Source organism: Poecilia latipinna, unplaced genomic scaffold (genome assembly GCF_001443285.1).
Source record: "Poecilia latipinna isolate Pla-1442-1.1 unplaced genomic scaffold, P_latipinna-1.0 Scaffold103, whole genome shotgun sequence".
Lineage (NCBI taxonomy): Eukaryota > Metazoa > Chordata > Actinopteri > Cyprinodontiformes > Poeciliidae > Poecilia > Poecilia latipinna.
In genome coordinates this window covers 156,463-173,482 of record NW_015112719.1, presented here as the reverse complement: position 1 = coordinate 173,482, position 17,020 = coordinate 156,463, and the positions used below count along the sequence as shown (strand labels likewise).

The following is a 17,020-nucleotide window of genomic DNA, read 5'->3' as shown; positions in this document are numbered from 1 at the left end:
TGTTATTAAAGGTAAAGTTTAAACAGTAATGATATTTTGGTTAATGTCAAGTTGTCATATAAAGACATTTTGAATAATGTCAACTTTGTATTAAAAGTGCTTATTCATGTTCATGACAGGTGTTATGTCATGTTTATGACAGTGTCATGACAGTCTTATTCACCCCCTTCAAATAAAGTGTTACCAAAACAATTTAATACAAGTGTTTTATAGAGTAAGTTTTTTTTCCAGAAGTTAGACACACATCAGTCACATTTAGAAACTGGCTCTAAGCATCTGCTTGATCCATTTTGAACTGTGAATGAGGAGGATCCCCTTAAACATATCATGTCTTGCCTTTATTGCTTGCTCTGTTCACAAGGAAAACATTTAACATCTAATAATTACATTACCATTATTATTATTTTTTTACATTTGAACTCAGGATGATACACCAAGCAGATCATCAGCCAAAGAATTTTATGTTTAATCTCACCTTTTTTTTTTTAACCTTTTCTCATTCTCTAACACCCCCCCATCTCAGCCTCTTTACTGTGTGTTTATGAATCACCCCTTTGTGAGATTTCCTGTTTACTCTTACCATCGCAGCATAAAGGGACACTCTACCCAAAACATTTGCAGTGGAAATTTTATTCTTGAGGTTGCTTCTTTGATTGCATTGCAAGACCAGTTAATGTTCTTCTTCCAGTTTAGTTGTGTTTTATTGCCCTCTCATCATCATTTTTGAGTAAATTAGTTTTTTCCCGTTATGTTAAGTATGTTGCGATAAAAAAAAACCCCAACAAAAAACATAATAAAATCACAGTGAGAACGTGATACCACGGTTATGAATAGTTCCCCATTTATTTCCATGAAACCATCTCATTTGGAATAAACACCAAACACCCTCAGCGATACTACTGCTGCTTTTCTAGTTCTGCTTTTTTGGACCCAAATCCTGGTGCTGAAGAAAAAAGTCCCATCTCCAAAATCTGCTCTTTCTTTTCCCATTCACAAGGCATTAATTATGCTGAAAAGGTTTATGTATTTAATAACCAGGAGAATGTTTGGGGAAGTCATGGTAAGGATTTCAAGTTTATAACTCAGTGCCAAACATAAAGCATGGTAACAGTAGCATTATGCTGCTGTGGTTCCATCTTGCTTAGATGTACATGTTCAAGCCTAAAGGCTTAAATCAACGCATTTGGGTTCAAGTTTTTATTAGCAGCAGGATAAATTAGAATTTATGGGGATCTAAATGTGCTTGCAAATGTGGTTGTAGATTTCTTCCAAAATGCACTGTGGAGGAAAATACAGAGAAACAACAAAACTCTACAAGCTTTACAAGTTTGTTTATAAGAGACTGTGTCATGGTTTGTAGACCAAATTAAATTCTTAATTAAATCCAAGCAGAGGATTTGCAGTTTTAGGGTGGCTTGTAGTTTGAATTGAAAGTCAGCTCAGTGATTCTAATCAAAAGTCCCTGTAAGTTGGGGTTAGAATCAAATGAGTGTATGGATGGTCATAAGTCCCTGGTGTGGTGAGAAAGAGGAGGGCAGAGCAGGGCCTTAGCGACATCTCCAAACATGTCAGCAGAGCAGCCCTGCCCTGCCCTCACGACCAAACTTCAAGATAAACCGGTGCACAGCTGTTTTCAGCAACCTGCTGTACTTTAATGAAGGAAAGTCTCCAAGAGATCCACATTTTCTCATCAAATGCTTGTCTGTCTTTGGATTTAAACTTTTCAGCTGCTCAAGAATGACCACTTTGGTTTTCTCAAACCTTGGGTTCCTAAATATTGTGATTGCAGCGTTAACTGGCTTGAGCCGCAGCAGTCCAATCAAGTCTGCAGAGACTTACCACAGGACATCCGTCGGCATGGATGTGATCAACAGTCCTCTCCACAGTGCACAGGACTTTTTGAGCCAGTTTCTGGCAACACTGAACCTCACCAGGCTAAGGTCCCAGCCTAGGACTCCTACAGCCCAGAAAGAGCCACTTCCAGAGTACATGCTGGAGCTCTACAATCGATTTGCCAATGACCGCACTGCAATGCCGTCTGCCGACATTGTGCGCAGTTTCAAGAATGAAGGTACAAACTTCTTTGAACAAATTGATCTAAATGTATTTAGATAAATTAGATAAAATAAGATCATGTTTGAGGTTGTGTCTTGGATATGATGGAACAGTCTGAGTTACCGAAATCAAAGAAAGATGCTCTAAGTATTGCATGTAGCGTGTCCAACAAAACCATCTTTTTGTGAAAATTCAACAAATTAATGCTAGCTTACTTGGTAAGCCCATACAGACAACATTGAGATACTTCTTGTGGTATTTTGATTTCAGATTCTTCCCCCCGAAGTATAAGAGCCACTGGTGTATGGATACATCCCCTCCTATTCAATATCTCCATGCCACACTATGAGCAAATTACAATGGCTGAGCTTCGACTCTTCATGCTTGTGCGGAAGGCCCAAAGACCACATGCCGGCTTCAGATGCAAGGTGACAATCTACAAGGTACATGATGGTGTTGTTTGGACAAAAGAGGTGGGGAAAGAAGGGAGAGAGAGGGATAAAGAGGAGGTGGAGGCAATGAAGGATTTGGAGGAACTGGTGACAAAGCATATCCATGCCAAAGATAATAGCTGGGTGTCATTTGACCTCACTCATGTGGTGACACTTTGGCAGAAGTCAGGGGGCACAACTCATAGGCTGGAGGTTCACATTGAGAACCTGGGGGCAGACGAGGAAAGGGCCACGAGAGAAGCAACAGGAAGTGGCAAAAGTGTGTCACAGGTTGATATTGACAGGAGAGTGGAGGGGCAACACAATCCAGTGATAATTGTGTTCTCAGATGACCAGAGCAGAGATCACAAAGAAGACAGACGAGAGCTGAGTCAGATGATTAAGCATGAGAATGACCTTCCTGATAACGTGATAACGAGCCAGAAATCTTTTCATGACCCTGCAAATCCCAACGCTGACCACCCGGAACAGGATGAGCTGGACGACCAGTCTGCCCTGGAGGTGCGGTCCAATCTTATCTACGACACGCCTCCTCGAATCCGCCGCAGCGCCAACACCGAGTCATGCAGGCGGTCGCCCCTTTACGTGGATTTTAAAGACATCGGCTGGGACTCGTGGATTATCCAGCCTTTGGGGTATGAAGCGTACAAGTGCAACGGCGTGTGCAGCCCACCCATGACCTCAGAGGTTTCTCCCACCAAGCATGCCATAGTGCAGACTCGGCTGAGCCTCAGGCGCCCCGAACGAGCATCTGCTGCCTGCTGCGTTCCCACAAAGCTGGAGCCAATCTCCCTCCTTTATCACGATAACGGAGTGGTTACCTTCAACCACAAGTATGAGGGGATGGTGGTGGCAGAATGCGGCTGCAGATAACGTCACAGAGAAAAACAGACTTTTAGTTGAAGATCTAAATCTATCAATCTACTTTATCATGCTCGTGTGCTTGTTTCCAGAGAATCAGAGATTTCATACAGTGGACTAATTGTAAATCCGGGATGAAAACTTGATGGAAAGTTACAGCTGTATAAAGGCAAACCCCTGAGTGTTTTGTTAATTTAGAACAGAAATACTTTGAACTGATGCAACAAAGTGTTTCATGTTAGCCTACCACAGCTCCATATGCATTTTTGCCTTTCATCGTGTTTTGAAAGCACTTCAGTTTATCGTTATATATTGCAATGGATTGCCATGTTTATACAGTATTAAAATGCCTTTCAGAATATTTCAAAACCATTGTACTTTTTCTCATTTTGTCACATTGTAGCTATGAATTTCAGTGTATGCAGTACATTGGGATTTTTAGCCAAAGGACCTATGATTACTCTAGTTTTAATGTCAGATGGACAGCTATTAATTGTGCATTGCCATTATTACTTTAAAAAGAAAAATCTGTAAATATTTTAGCCAAAATGTGCAAACGTTTTGGAGATATACCCAAAAAGACTATTTACAGTGCCAAAGGGTTCTGTAAAGTATTGACTCAGAATACACATCTGATTCAGTTTTGAAACTTTTTTAAACAAAATTTCTACTTTACAATTGTGTGTTACTTTGCATAGGACTGGAAAATAAAAATCCCAATAAAATTCAATAATTATTCTGGCTCTAGAGTGACAAAATATGAATAAGTTTAACAGGTATGGATCATTTTGTAAGGCACTGCATAATGAATAAAAGTGGGAAACAAGCAGGTTTGGATTTTTGGGTGTTATAATTTCAGATCAGCAATTGTAGGTAAAAAAAGAACGTTTTGTCATTTTTATAGCGAATAAGGTCAAAAGTAGTACAACTCTGATTTCATCTCCTGCAAGAGAGGTGAAATCTGACTTGTAAAAGAGAAGAACTTTTATTGTAATACACACCAGAAAAAGTCAAGCGATGAAAAGAAAATGAAAAACATGAAAAACGCCAGCCTGCCAAGATGCTTAAGAAAATTATGCATTTACTACAAAACTGTAAATTATGAGGTTGTCCAGGGGAATCTTGGAACATCTGAGATAAGTAGACAAATGTAATATTCTTTCTCCGAGATGCTTGCCAAACTTGTAGGAAACATGTTTTTCTTATTTTGGATCACAGAAGGCTTTTCAAAGTGTCGTGGAACCCCGCAGGGCATCTTTTCAAAAACAAAAGAAAAAAGAAAAAGTAATTATTTGGCCTATCCAATGTGACTTTCAGCTTCTATGAAATCTTTCTTTGTAGAAACAATTCACATCCCGGTTTTGTGTCACACACTGGTGTGAATAGCATTGTGCTTACTAAAATAAGATATATGAAAAACAAACATATTCAGTTTCCTGTTTCGTGCACACCATGCCAATGTCAGGTTATCGCATCGCTTCCATCTAACAACCTTAATCCCCATCCTTCCACAGCCACATGCCTGGCGGGCCACTCTCGGTCCGCTTCCATGCCATATTGATAAAGAGGTGTCAGAGCCTGGAGTCTTGTAAGCCATCACTCAGGGTGAGACGCCACTCGAAGTGGCAGTATTTGTGAGAAGGTGGTGTCAGATTCCTGGTCTCCCGGACCAACATGTCCTATTGACAATCATGACATCAGGTTGCTCGCTGGACTCAGAACCCTCCCATTTTCCTTTTCTGACAATGGCATGCTTATACTCTTAACAAAGCCACGGCAACGGTACAAATGGAAAAAGAAATATTCGCTCCACATCATCACCTAGCTTTTGCTGTTAACAGTTGGAAGTAGGTAGCAGGAACAACCCTCAAGTTCTGTCCAGTGTGGAGGATCTTCACTCAGCATATGGATTAATAGCAGCAAAATATGCAGGGCAGAAATCCAGGCAGCGAACAGGCTGATCTGCACCTAACAGCACCGAGTCTACGCTCACCTGTATGAAGCTTTTTAGGTAAAGCTACTCAATTGTCAAACCAAAAATAGTGAATAAGCTAATCAGATGGCAGCCACTCAATGCACAAAGGCATCTGGACGTGGTGAAGTTGAAATTTAGCATCAGAATGGGAAAGAAAAGGGATCAAATTTAAGTTACTTTGAACACAGCATGGTTGTTGGTACTGAAAGTATCAAACTACTGGTCTTCTGTGGTTTTCACTCCCATTTGTGTGATTGGTATGAGAGAGAACAGCCTGAAAAAGAGAAAATAACAAATGAGCTTTAAAAATAAAAAATAAAAACCTCTTTGATGTGAAAGGTTAAAGAAGAACATGGAGACTAGTTTGAGATGATAGAAAGGCAAACATAGAACCCTGAAGCAGATGGGTTACTGCTGCAGGAAGCCACACAGGATGCCACTCCTTTCACCTAAAACAGAGAACTGAGGCTACAATTTACACAAGATCACTAAAGACCAGGTCCAACCCGGTACTACCTAAGTGTACCTAATAAATAAATAGAGTGGATACAACTGAAGAAAAGCATAAACATCTTTGTGGAAATAATAAAGCAATACTTTTTAAAAATATATTTTAGGTTTTCTTACAATAAACTCCTAAATGGGGAGTTTACAATTCCTTATTTAGCTAAGTCTTTGAGCTAGTTTGATGGCTGTATACTTTAAATAAACTCTACCAGTTCAAAGGGGAGTGATTACATATTAAAAAGAAAATGCTGAGATGTTGTTGCCATCTAAAAGCTTGTGGTTTCCCTGGGAGACATTTACTAATATTAAGGGTGTGTGTAGACTGATTCATAACCCTCTGCGAATTAAAAATAGTTGATTATATAAAGAACCAAGTCAGTTCGTTGTGTAACTATTTGTTATTTTATGTCATACAGCATTTTACAAGGGTAGCATTTAACCAAGTTTTAATAGTTGAGAGAGGATTTTAACTTTGGTAACATGGCTCTGCACAGGTTCATAAGGCACTGTCATCTTTTCATACTGTAGAAGAACAATGTTTACATAATGAACCCGTAGTGAAAATTAGTGCTATATAAACATGGAGGACAATAGAAAATGTTCAGAGCGGTATCTCTGAATCCCACATATCCGCACATGCGCAGTATGATCAAAACAATTGAGCAGATTTTCTGACAGTCACAGATCTGTGATTTATTGTGAATTTCATAAAACGTTATTTTGTTCTATAATAGAAATATAATTAACATAAACTCAGCGTGATTACCCTACCTGTGTAGTAGCATTCATAATGTATAGCGAAGGGAGCTGCACCGCAGCGCCACGCCTGTCACGGCTCAGTCAGAGCGTGGTGGGTGGAGGAGAGATTTTGTTTATTTTCGTGGCCAATAAGGCATTCATCTGTATTCGGTTGGCATAAAAATCCTGGTTGAATTTCAGTGAAGTGTTGTAGGTTGATTAGGTGAACGTGTGCGGAGAAGACTAGTTAGTGGTACGTCCGACTTCGTGAGATGCTGGATTTCGGGAACAACAGAAAGAAAGGTTCGTCAGCGTCAAGTTGGTCTGTTAGCAAGCTAGCAACAATAACCAAAACGTAAGATAGCCAGTCAGGTTTTAGGAAGCGAAAGCTTCGTTGACTCCATCTTCTACGAGTGGATCTACGCTGCTTTTCTGAGAATTTCTGTAAGTAAACAGATTCGTTTTCAACTGCTTCCATTTATTGAATATATTGTTTTATTTGTTGGCTAAATAGCAGCCGTCGCTAACAGAGCTACTTAGCTTAGCCATGCTAGGTAACCCCGTATTGTGTTGCTGTGGCTTATTTTGTAAAAGTGTGCGTTTATCCGAACATATAATCATAAATTATACCGGTACAGCAGGATAATTCAAGGCAAACTCGAAGTAAGCTTTATTTTTTCCCCCTTACTTTACGTTATTGGGTGTCTTAGATTAGCCACCTTGGGTAGCACTAGCAAAGTATTCTTAATACTGTTTGTTTAAAATCATAATTGCTGAATTTCTGCTAGTAACTTTAATCATTTCATACATCTGTTAATTTGTCAGCTGGTTCAGGTAAAGTGTTCATTTCTGTGAACCAGTGAGGATCGCCGTATGACTACAGTGGTGGTACGGGGGTTGCCACTTTTAATTTACATAACATTTTACTAAGTTTAGCTTTTGTGTTTAATAATTATTTATTTATACGTTAACAGAGAGCTTGTATTTGCTGTACAGCCCTGGTATGTCCATGTTCTCTGAAAAGAGCTAACTCTTTTATTCCAGGATTATGTACAACGTTTTCCTAATTAAACACATGTGGTAGCTTTTAAGTTATTAGCCTTTAAAAATAATAAATTTAAGCTTAAAATGTTCTGTGCTATAGATTTTATTCAACCATTTTTGACACAATATCTTAAGGTGTTTTTATTTTGTTCCCATTTTAGTCCTTTTCGAACCTTAGATTATCTTTTGTAGGTACTTAGAATAATTTAGGCCTCATAAAGATGTAGCTTGAGGTTCTGAGAAATCAGGACCATATTCCTTTACACTTACATTGAATTAATGTAAACATGTGAATATGTGAGATAATATTAGATGCATGCCATGTAAGAAAAACAACAATATGACTCTATCCTAAAATAATTCCTGTACATATTACATTTAGTGGCTGGAAACTGGAAACTATCATTGTGTTGTACATGCAGTTCTACTCCATTCAGTAAAAAAAAAAAAAAATGGAGATTTACTTTTATATTTAAATGTAGTTAATTGTTTTAAAGATAAGTGTAACTTCTTTGTCACTATTATCTTAATATAAGTAAAAAAAAAAAACATAAAAAAAACATGTAAATTGCTGATGTGTTGAGCATGTTAATTTTTCAAAAAAATATTTTGCTTTAAAATTTTGGTTTGAGGTCATAAAATTTTGCTCTCTTGTTTTTTTTCCTTGTTATAGGTGGCTAAACGTGGGCTGCTTTGGTTAGAGGAATAATTTCTCGTTGTCACAACAACAACAACAGAAACGCATAAAGGACACAGCTGGAAAGCCCACCCAGTCCTGAAAACTACAAAGCAAGATGTCCATCACAAACACTCCTACAAGCAACGACGCTTGCCTGAGCATCGTGCACAGCCTCATGTGCCACCGGCAGGGAGGGGAAAGTGAAAGCTTTGCAAAGCGGGCCATTGAGAGCCTTGTCAAGAAGCTGAAGGAGAAGAAGGATGAGCTGGATTCTCTAATTACTGCCATCACCACAAACGGGGCTCATCCTAGCAAGTGCGTAACCATACAGCGAACTCTGGACGGACGCCTACAGGTAAATTATAGTGCCTCCTTCGCAGGCGTCACTCGATGCTGTTCGTTTACATCATATTTGAAACTCCTCTGTGTTCTGCAGGTTGCAGGGCGTAAAGGTTTCCCCCATGTCGTCTATGCCAGACTGTGGCGATGGCCGGACCTCCACAAGAATGAGTTAAAACACGTGAAGTACTGCCAGTATGCATTTGACCTGAAATGCGACAGCGTCTGTGTCAACCCGTACCACTACGAGAGGGTTGTTTCTCCGGGAATTGGTAAGTTCGGATCACATGTTCATCAATTTTGGTCATGTAGTTGCTATTCAACTTGCCAATAATTTTAGAATGGTGCACTAAGAGATTACAGTGTATTTTTACATGGATTAACATGTGTCAGAACAGATATTGTATGCTTGTAAGTAAGAATTAAATTTAAAATGAGTAATTTTAAACTGATTCACATGTTTTTTTGTTTTTGTTTTTTTTTATTAATGTGTTTGCAGACTTATCAACATTGACCCTTTCAAATTCAGGTACAAAGCTTTCCTTTTCCTCGTCAGCGACATTGTAAACGTTCATCAGTCTTAATCATGTCTGTCATTTTCTGCCAGGTCCTCTTATAGTGAAAGACGAGTTTGATTATGAAAACCAGCAGTCGCACTCCAGCTCTGAAAGCCACCTGCAGACAATCCAGCACCCTCCATCGAGGCCCGTCCCCCCGGATACGTTCAGCAACAACCCCCTACTGCCCCCATCGGAGGGCAGCACTTCAGCTTCCTCTTCTGCTTTCTCCACCATTAGTGCTGGACCTTCAAGTGAGAAATGACACAGACTTGAGATTTTAGATGATAGTCGGTTAAAAAAAAACAACTTTATATTTATCAGTTTATTGCAAATCAACAAGCGCACGATCTTGAGGTCCTTTTCCGAAATCTAAGTAAATTACAACAGAGATGAGTGTAAAAGCACAATATTTTAAATCTTGAGAGATGGTAAAAAATTTATACAAATATATAAATGAATAGATCTGGAATGTACTCACTCTGTGTCACTATGAGAAACTGCAAATGTTTTGGTAGGAATCTAAAGCACTGAGACAAAGTTTTCGGTGTATTTTTTTTCTTTTTAAAGTGGGGCTGTATGAAGTAGTAATGAGTAGGTAGTATGTTACTTTTAGCAGTGACTGTGATCCCACTTTGAAGAAAAAAAACAAAAACAAGTGAAATTTCAAAGTGGTTCGGATTACTTTGTAACGTCTCTCTATATCCCTGATTTTGTTCACCTTGAGCCGCTTTGGAATTAATTTCATGATGCACTTAAGGTCGCTGTCCATTTGGAAGACGCATTGATGCCCAAACTTAACTTCCTGGCTGAAATGCTGCTTCAGTATTTCCACATGATGTCCTCTCTTTATGATGCCATCAGTTTTTTCCTGTGGTAGTTCAGTCCATCTTGCAGCAAAGCGACGCTTTAACCTCCGTTCTTCAGTTGGTGTCTCTCTTTTCCCTCCAGTTTTAACAATAGTCGTCACGTACATCCACAATTCACCGTGGATGTTTCTGTCTAACCAGCTTCAACCAGCAGTTTTTTTTTTTTTTTCTTTTGTTGATGCATTAATATGCGCATATATTTAAATTATGCCCGTCTCCTTCCTGAACTTGATGAATGCTGGACAGTCCCATGGTGTTTAACTTGTTTGGATAGACAGACCTGGAACTTTTTTCCAGGTTGCACAAAAAAGCTTTGTGTTTGAAGTGTGGCTCATTTCCAAATGTTGTGAATTAGCCAATCAGAAGCTTACACAGGTATGACATTTTCACCTGGGGATTTCCACTTTTTTTTTTTTTTTAAGACATTTTGAAAGTAATTATTTAAAGGTTGTCTTACTTTATGTAAACTGAGATTTTATTGCTTGAAAATAGGAATGTTAGAGACTGAGTGTATTTTTATAGTGTGTGTAAATATCAGGTGTTTCTTTTTTTATTCCTGATTTTCTAAGCTAACATCACACTGACTGCTGCATTAAAGATGTTGACGAAAGCAAAAAGAATACAAACGTCTCCATTTTAAAATTAAGCCTTTTCTCTGGGTTCGCTCGATTCGAGTGTTCTGTTTGCATCTCTATGCAAGTTACTTGCCAACACTAGTGTCTTATTTTATGTGCTTACAGATCCCACTCCGAACTGGAGCAGAAACAGCAGCTTCCCCCCAGCGGTGCCACCACACCAGAATGGGCATCTACAGCATCACCCCCCGATGCCTCACACGGGCCATTACTGTGAGTGGATGGGGAAAAAGATGGACAAAAAAAGAAATCTTTAATTCTGCTGCAGTTTTAAGACATAAGTATGAACTGAACGCTCTTCATGCAACAAATGCATTAAAATCAGATGCGATGTAAATGATTTAAAGAGTAGCAGCAGTTAAAGCAGTGCGGAGACTGCAGTAAGATGATCTTTCAGATAATGCAGAACAAGCTTTGCGAAATGTTTTTAGTCAGATTAGACGACTGCTACTATCATCTGCTTCCCCTTTTAAAGCAAAAATGTCATTTAAGTTACAATCTGGGTTGATTAGATAAGCTGTAGGTCAGTTGTGTCTTGATGTTATTTCAGACAGACATGAATGTGTTTGACTAGAAGCTTTCACGTAGGGGCTCAACATTACTGCATTTAATTTGATTATTAACATTTTATTAATTAACTGCATACTTTCAGTTGGTATTTTTAATGGGTTTTAGATTCATGATTTTTTTTTTTCCATTATTATTTTTGCTGTAGATGAAGCAGAACCATTTGTGTATTTAGAATCAGGTTTGTTACTGATGGATTGCTGTTCCTAATTTATGTTTCTTATGTTCCCCAGGGCCTGTTACCAATGAAATTGCATTCCAACCCCCTATATCCAACCACCCAGGTGAGTATAAATTTGGAGGCAATGGAAATGCCAGAAGTGCAAAAGCAGCTGACGTTAAGATTTCTTTCGTTGCAGCTCCAGAATACTGGTGCTCCATTGCGTACTTCGAGATGGACGTCCAGGTTGGTGAGACGTTCAAGGTGCCGTCCACATGCCCGATAGTCACCGTGGACGGTTACGTGGATCCGTCGGGAGGGGATCGCTTCTGCCTGGGCCAGCTGAGCAATGTCCACAGGACAGAGAACATTGAGAGAGCAAGGCAAGAGCAAATATTATTTTTGATGTAGTTTGTTAAAGCAGTAATTTCGCGCGGCGGCTAAGATGTTAATTTCTTTGTATCTTTAGGCTCCACATCGGCAAAGGTGTGCAGCTGGAATGCAAAGGTGAAGGCGACGTGTGGGTGCGCTGTTTGAGCGATCACGCAGTGTTCGTTCAGAGCTACTATCTGGACCGAGAAGCCGGGCGCGCCCCGGGCGACGCCGTTCATAAAATCTACCCCAGTGCTTACATCAAGGTGAGAGCGGAGCGCCTTCTCTTTCCGCTATGAAGCCTCAGCTTTATTTTGCCCAACCTTGAGTTTAGCATCAACTAGAAATGTATTTCTTGAAAAGGATGGACCTTCATCAATGCTAGGCCTGTCGCGATAAACGATCAATCAATTAATCGAACGATAAATTAAACCTATCGACCTCATTTTAATTATCGGCTTTTCGTCTCTTCCCGCCTTTTTTTCTTTCTATTGATGACACTGAATGAAAAAAGGGTCAAAAAAGCTCTCCACTGACCCTCCCTTCCTCATTTCCTTAGTATAATGTCCAGTGCACACGACACGAGTTTTTGGCGGACTGTCGGCCCATTTTCAAAACCTGACAGAAATCCTAGATATAACGGTTCAATCGGGTTCATCGTGCCGTGTGGTGTCCAGCCACATGGGCACAAAATAATGGCTACAAGTCCAGTTAATTCATTTTAAAACTAGGCATTAGTCAATGCTTTACTAGAATCTACCTGTGATGCATGTGGCTAGAGTCAGCGTAAAGTCCTGACTGAATGAAAATCATTATAACCTATTTATGTCACGTTAACGAAGAACAGCTGAAAACTTACCGGGTTTATCAGCTGCGGCAGCAATTTGGCTCCAACTCCTCTCCTTGTCATTTCTATATTCTTTGCAGGAAATGTTGAATAAACATTAATGTTGTTTCCACATATCATCTCCGATGTTGGGATTCCCCTCCGTAATTTCCCCTCAGAAAGCAGGAGGAGAATCCGGCTTTCTGATTGGCTACCTGTCACATTCAGGTTAAGCTCCCAGTCGGGGAAAACCCCTGATTTAGATCAGAGCGGCCACGATGATCCACCGTAATCCACCACACACTGCAGGATGGTCGGTTACGAAATCACCAGTGACCATCTTGGAACACCCAACGTTCTAAGACTGTTGTAAGGGGAAAATAGGGGCAACAAGTCGTGTAGTGTGAACTACTGCATTAGGTGGTCGGATGTGCCCATCTTCTCTATTTAAATCTAGTGAATCTAGTGATTACTGAAGGCCAATATAGTATACAGACTTCATAATCTGCACTCTTTTGGTTGAATGCAGTATTTAGTTCTACTTTGGCTTTATGTTGTTTAGTTTTTATTCAAGTTCGTTTTTTGTTAATGGAGATTGAGAATCAATTTGTTTGTTTTTGGTTGTTTATCAGTTCCAGTGTTATTTTGAAAATAAAGTGCATCCATATATGGCAGGAAATCGCATGCAATATTATGTAATTTTCATTAAATCAGTGTCAAAAGGTCTTGAAACAATATTATCGTTTATCGCAATAATTTTTTTAGACAATCGCTCAGCAAAATTTGTTATCGTGACAGGCCTAATCAATGCATTTAAGTCCTAATTGATTATGAATGTAGAAAAATTACAGCTTAGAGTTTGACTTTTCCTGCTGCAGGTTCATCTTTTCCTCCCTGTTTAATCGAGAACCGCTTTGCTCAGACAGATGTTGCGTCTTTGAATGTTGACAGGTGTTCGACCTGCGCCAGTGCCACAGGCAGATGCAGCAGCAGGCGGCGACGGCGCAGGCAGCAGCTGCAGCACAGGCGGCAGCCGTGGCTGGGAACATCCCGGGGCCGGGCTCAGTGGGAGGCATCGCCCCTGCCATCAGTGAGTGCTCCTAATGCTGCACTTGGCCTCCAACAAGTGTATTGCTATGATTGCTTGTCATTATCCCCACCTGTGGGGGGTTGAGCCTTAAGTAGTACCAGGGCCTTTCTCAAAGCACTGCGACCAAGTAAATTATAGCGCAGGAGAGGGAAAAACCAGACGGAATAAAGGAGCAGGCATTTTAGCCTTTAAGGGTTTAGCGTCATTATGACTTATCACAAGTTTTGGATATCTTAATTTGAAGCATCTAATCATCTAGAACACATAAACGCACATCAAGGCTCCATATGAAGATGGAACCAGAAGTTTGCATACACAGAATAAAAGACAAATCCACCATTTTTTTTTTTTGTCTCTTACCGTCTGAAGTTAAATCAGACCAAACTTCTCGTGTTTGTATTTCCATTTGATATATGACACAATAATGGAAATTAATTTTTTATGTCTCCAAAATAAGAAGTTTACTTACATTTCCTGAGTATTTGTTTCAGATGCACCTATATGAAAATTTGGGCTGATATAGGATATTAATGGAGCCACTAGCCCATATAAATCCTTAAACTTTTGGCTTTGTAAAAGTGAACAAGCATTAAACATCAACACTTTTTGATCGCCTGAATTATTTGATAAAGCTGCAGGAATGGATGAAATTTGTAAGTGGGTAGACATTTTTTTCAGAGTAGAAACAGCCATTTGTTTGACCATTTTAACATTCTCACTTCTTAAGGTTTTTACTGATGCCAGTTTCAGTAAATTTATATAAATACATTTTTTTTTTTACATTCTCATGCCACACACAAAAACTGTTTTTAACTTTGTCAAAATGCACGTCGAAGCCTTAGCTCGTTCCAAGCAGAGAAGTGAGTTTGTGTGCCGTTCTGCCTCACAGTGATGAAGCCGTCTGCTCTGTCCACTCAGGTTTGTCTGCAGCGGCGGGAATCGGCGTGGACGACCTGCGTAGGCTGTGCATTCTGCGCATGAGCTTCGTGAAAGGCTGGGGGCCCGACTACCCGCGGCAAAGCATCAAGGAGACCCCCTGCTGGATCGAAATCCATCTACACCGAGCTCTGCAGCTTCTTGACGAAGTTCTGCACACCATGCCCATAGCTGACCCTCAACCTCTTGATTGAAGTAACATTCAACAAACTGTACAAAAATGAAAATACAAATGGAAGAGGGGCGGGGGAATCAATAGAAAATGTAAAAAAAAAAAAAAAATACATTTAAAAAAAATACTCGTGACTGACCACTCCATCTGTAGACTTGGAGTGCTAAAGGAGGATTGCAATCATATGAATGTTGTATAGGTCGTAGTTGAAGAAAGGACCTAAAGGCCGGCGGTATACTCCAAACTGGAAATCACACAGTCAGCATTATAATCACTAAATTTCAGGACGCTGCTGATTGAGCACATCACAGTATTTTTTGAAAACATTTTACCAGCATCATGCGAATTAAAGTGTCGTCCCTCTGTTAACATTGTGTAAAGCAAAGTCTTTATCCAAAACAATAATAATAAAAATGTTTCTACAATCATAAAATATCCTTAATAATCCGTTTACTGTAATTTCTCGTCTGTTTGTCCTGAATGTATTTGTAGTTTGAGTATACTGCTGGTATGTTGGGCTGAAAAGACTTTCTAACCAGAAAGTCTTTTTCTCCCTCTCAGATCAGGGCCTGTATGGAAAACTGTATGTTACTCATTCTCTTGTAATCTTTAAAAGGAAAAAAAAAAAGATTTCAGTGATAAGTTTATATTCTTTTAAATAGTTAAAAAAAACACACAGAAATCCCAGTTAGAGCTCAGAATCTTTCAGCTCCATTTTTGTATTTTTTTTAATCACCATTCAGAACTGTTACCACAAAATGTTTTGAACCTTGATTTTTTTTTTTGTTTTTTTTATTTTTTTATTTTGTTTTCCTCTTATTAGTACTGAAAATATTTACAAACCAACAGAAGTACCAAGTTTTGGTTAGGTGTCCATTAGCACTTTATCAGTTTCATTTGTGTTTACTCAGCTGTATCCATATATTCTTAGCATAGCTGATATTTTTCTTACTGTGTTCTGTAGAAAAGGAAAAAAAAATGCTGTTGGCCCCCCCAAAAAAATTATCAAGTCTTTTATGCTGAAAGTGGTTTGAGTGGTTAAACAGCATCAGAGTGGCTGGAATTACTGACAGACTTGGGTAATAGACTTATCTAAACAGCAGCTGGAAAAGTGTTAAAGGAACTGCGAGGAAGTGTAAGCCATAATGATGCCAAATATACATTTGGAGGTTCTTGTGAGATGACCAGACTGAGGTGGTTTCAGTATTACTTTGCTCATTAAAAGTTTAGTTTTCTGGTTTGTTTTGCTCCTCATGATCACCACGTATTCAGATCTCTGTTAACCAACACATATGGCAGTATTTTATACACTTTTGCTACCTTTACAGTTATAATTCTGGTCATTATAAATGTATGTGTGTGTATATGTATATATATATATACACACACTGCTCAAAAAAATAAAGGGAACACTCAAATAACACATCCTAGATCTGAATGAATGAAATATTCTCATTGAATACTTTGTTCTGTACAAAGTTGAATGTGCTGACAAAATCACACAAAAATCAATGGAAATCAAATTTATTAACCAATGGAGGCCTGGATTTGGAGCCACACACAAAATTAAAGTGAAATGTTCCCTTTATTTTTTTGAGCAATATATATATATATAAAAACACAAGTTGAACGCTGTAAAACTTCCAGAAAACACTACTTCATGCTCATCTTCACAATGATATAATAAAAGCTGAATATGTGGAGTTTGAACGACACTGGTGGTTATATGTACGAATAAAAACTAACGGGCCAACCAGACAATACGCGTTTAGTTACGAGGCGGGACAACGGGTGAACAAGAAAACGTTTATTTACTGCAAAGACAAATCACAAATTTTTAAGGAAACCAACACTAAGAAGCTAGCCTGAGCTGAGATCTGAAATATTCAGAAAACAAAACTACGTGTCTTTAATAGTTTCTATCATCATCAATACGACACACTAAATGATAACGTCCTTGTAGATATAAAAGTCCCCCAATTGTCCTCGTTTTTTTTTTTTTTTTTTCCTGTAAAATACACAACACGCGTCGGTTCGCTTGCCAATTTGAGAATATACATGTATGGAGCAAACTCAACACAGGAAAAAGAAAGTCACGTGAAGTTTGTATATATTATATCAGGTACTGTTACATTATCCAAAAAGGGTGAGAAAGAAATCACGAAAAGCACTAAAGTCAACATATC

The 17,020-nt window shown here is 39.0% G+C and overlaps 2 protein-coding genes across 3 annotated transcripts; both read left to right on the top strand.

Moving 5' to 3' along the window:
* Nucleotides 1-409: 409 nt before the first annotated feature.
* Nucleotides 410-4,021, top strand: LOC106944344 (bone morphogenetic protein 10-like). Its single transcript, XM_015027488.1, has 2 exons — nucleotides 410-2,071; nucleotides 2,326-4,021. Exons 1-2 carry the CDS (start codon nucleotides 1,738-1,740, stop codon nucleotides 3,378-3,380), a joined length of 1,389 nt encoding a protein of 462 aa, XP_014882974.1. The 5' UTR covers nucleotides 410-1,737; the 3' UTR covers nucleotides 3,381-4,021.
* A 2,546-nt stretch (nucleotides 4,022-6,567) lies between these two features.
* On the top strand, nucleotides 6,568-16,916 carry smad4a (SMAD family member 4a). 2 transcript variants are annotated; one of them, XM_015027481.1, is made up of 12 exons: nucleotides 6,575-7,032; nucleotides 8,306-8,666; nucleotides 8,748-8,922; nucleotides 9,150-9,179; nucleotides 9,258-9,461; nucleotides 10,817-10,924; nucleotides 11,512-11,562; nucleotides 11,638-11,821; nucleotides 11,908-12,076; nucleotides 13,588-13,726; nucleotides 14,645-16,189; nucleotides 16,433-16,916. In XM_015027481.1, the coding sequence occupies exons 2-11, from the start codon at nucleotides 8,427-8,429 to the stop codon at nucleotides 14,854-14,856; spliced, it is 1,512 nt and encodes a 503-aa protein (XP_014882967.1). In that variant the 5' UTR covers nucleotides 6,575-7,032; nucleotides 8,306-8,426; the 3' UTR covers nucleotides 14,857-16,189; nucleotides 16,433-16,916. The 2 variants fall into 2 exon arrangements, with proteins under 2 accessions (XP_014882971.1, XP_014882967.1); XM_015027485.1 differs by lacking the exons at nucleotides 9,150-9,179; nucleotides 16,433-16,916 and having other exon boundaries at nucleotides 6,568-7,032; nucleotides 14,645-15,825.
* Nucleotides 16,917-17,020: the final 104 nt, after the last annotated feature.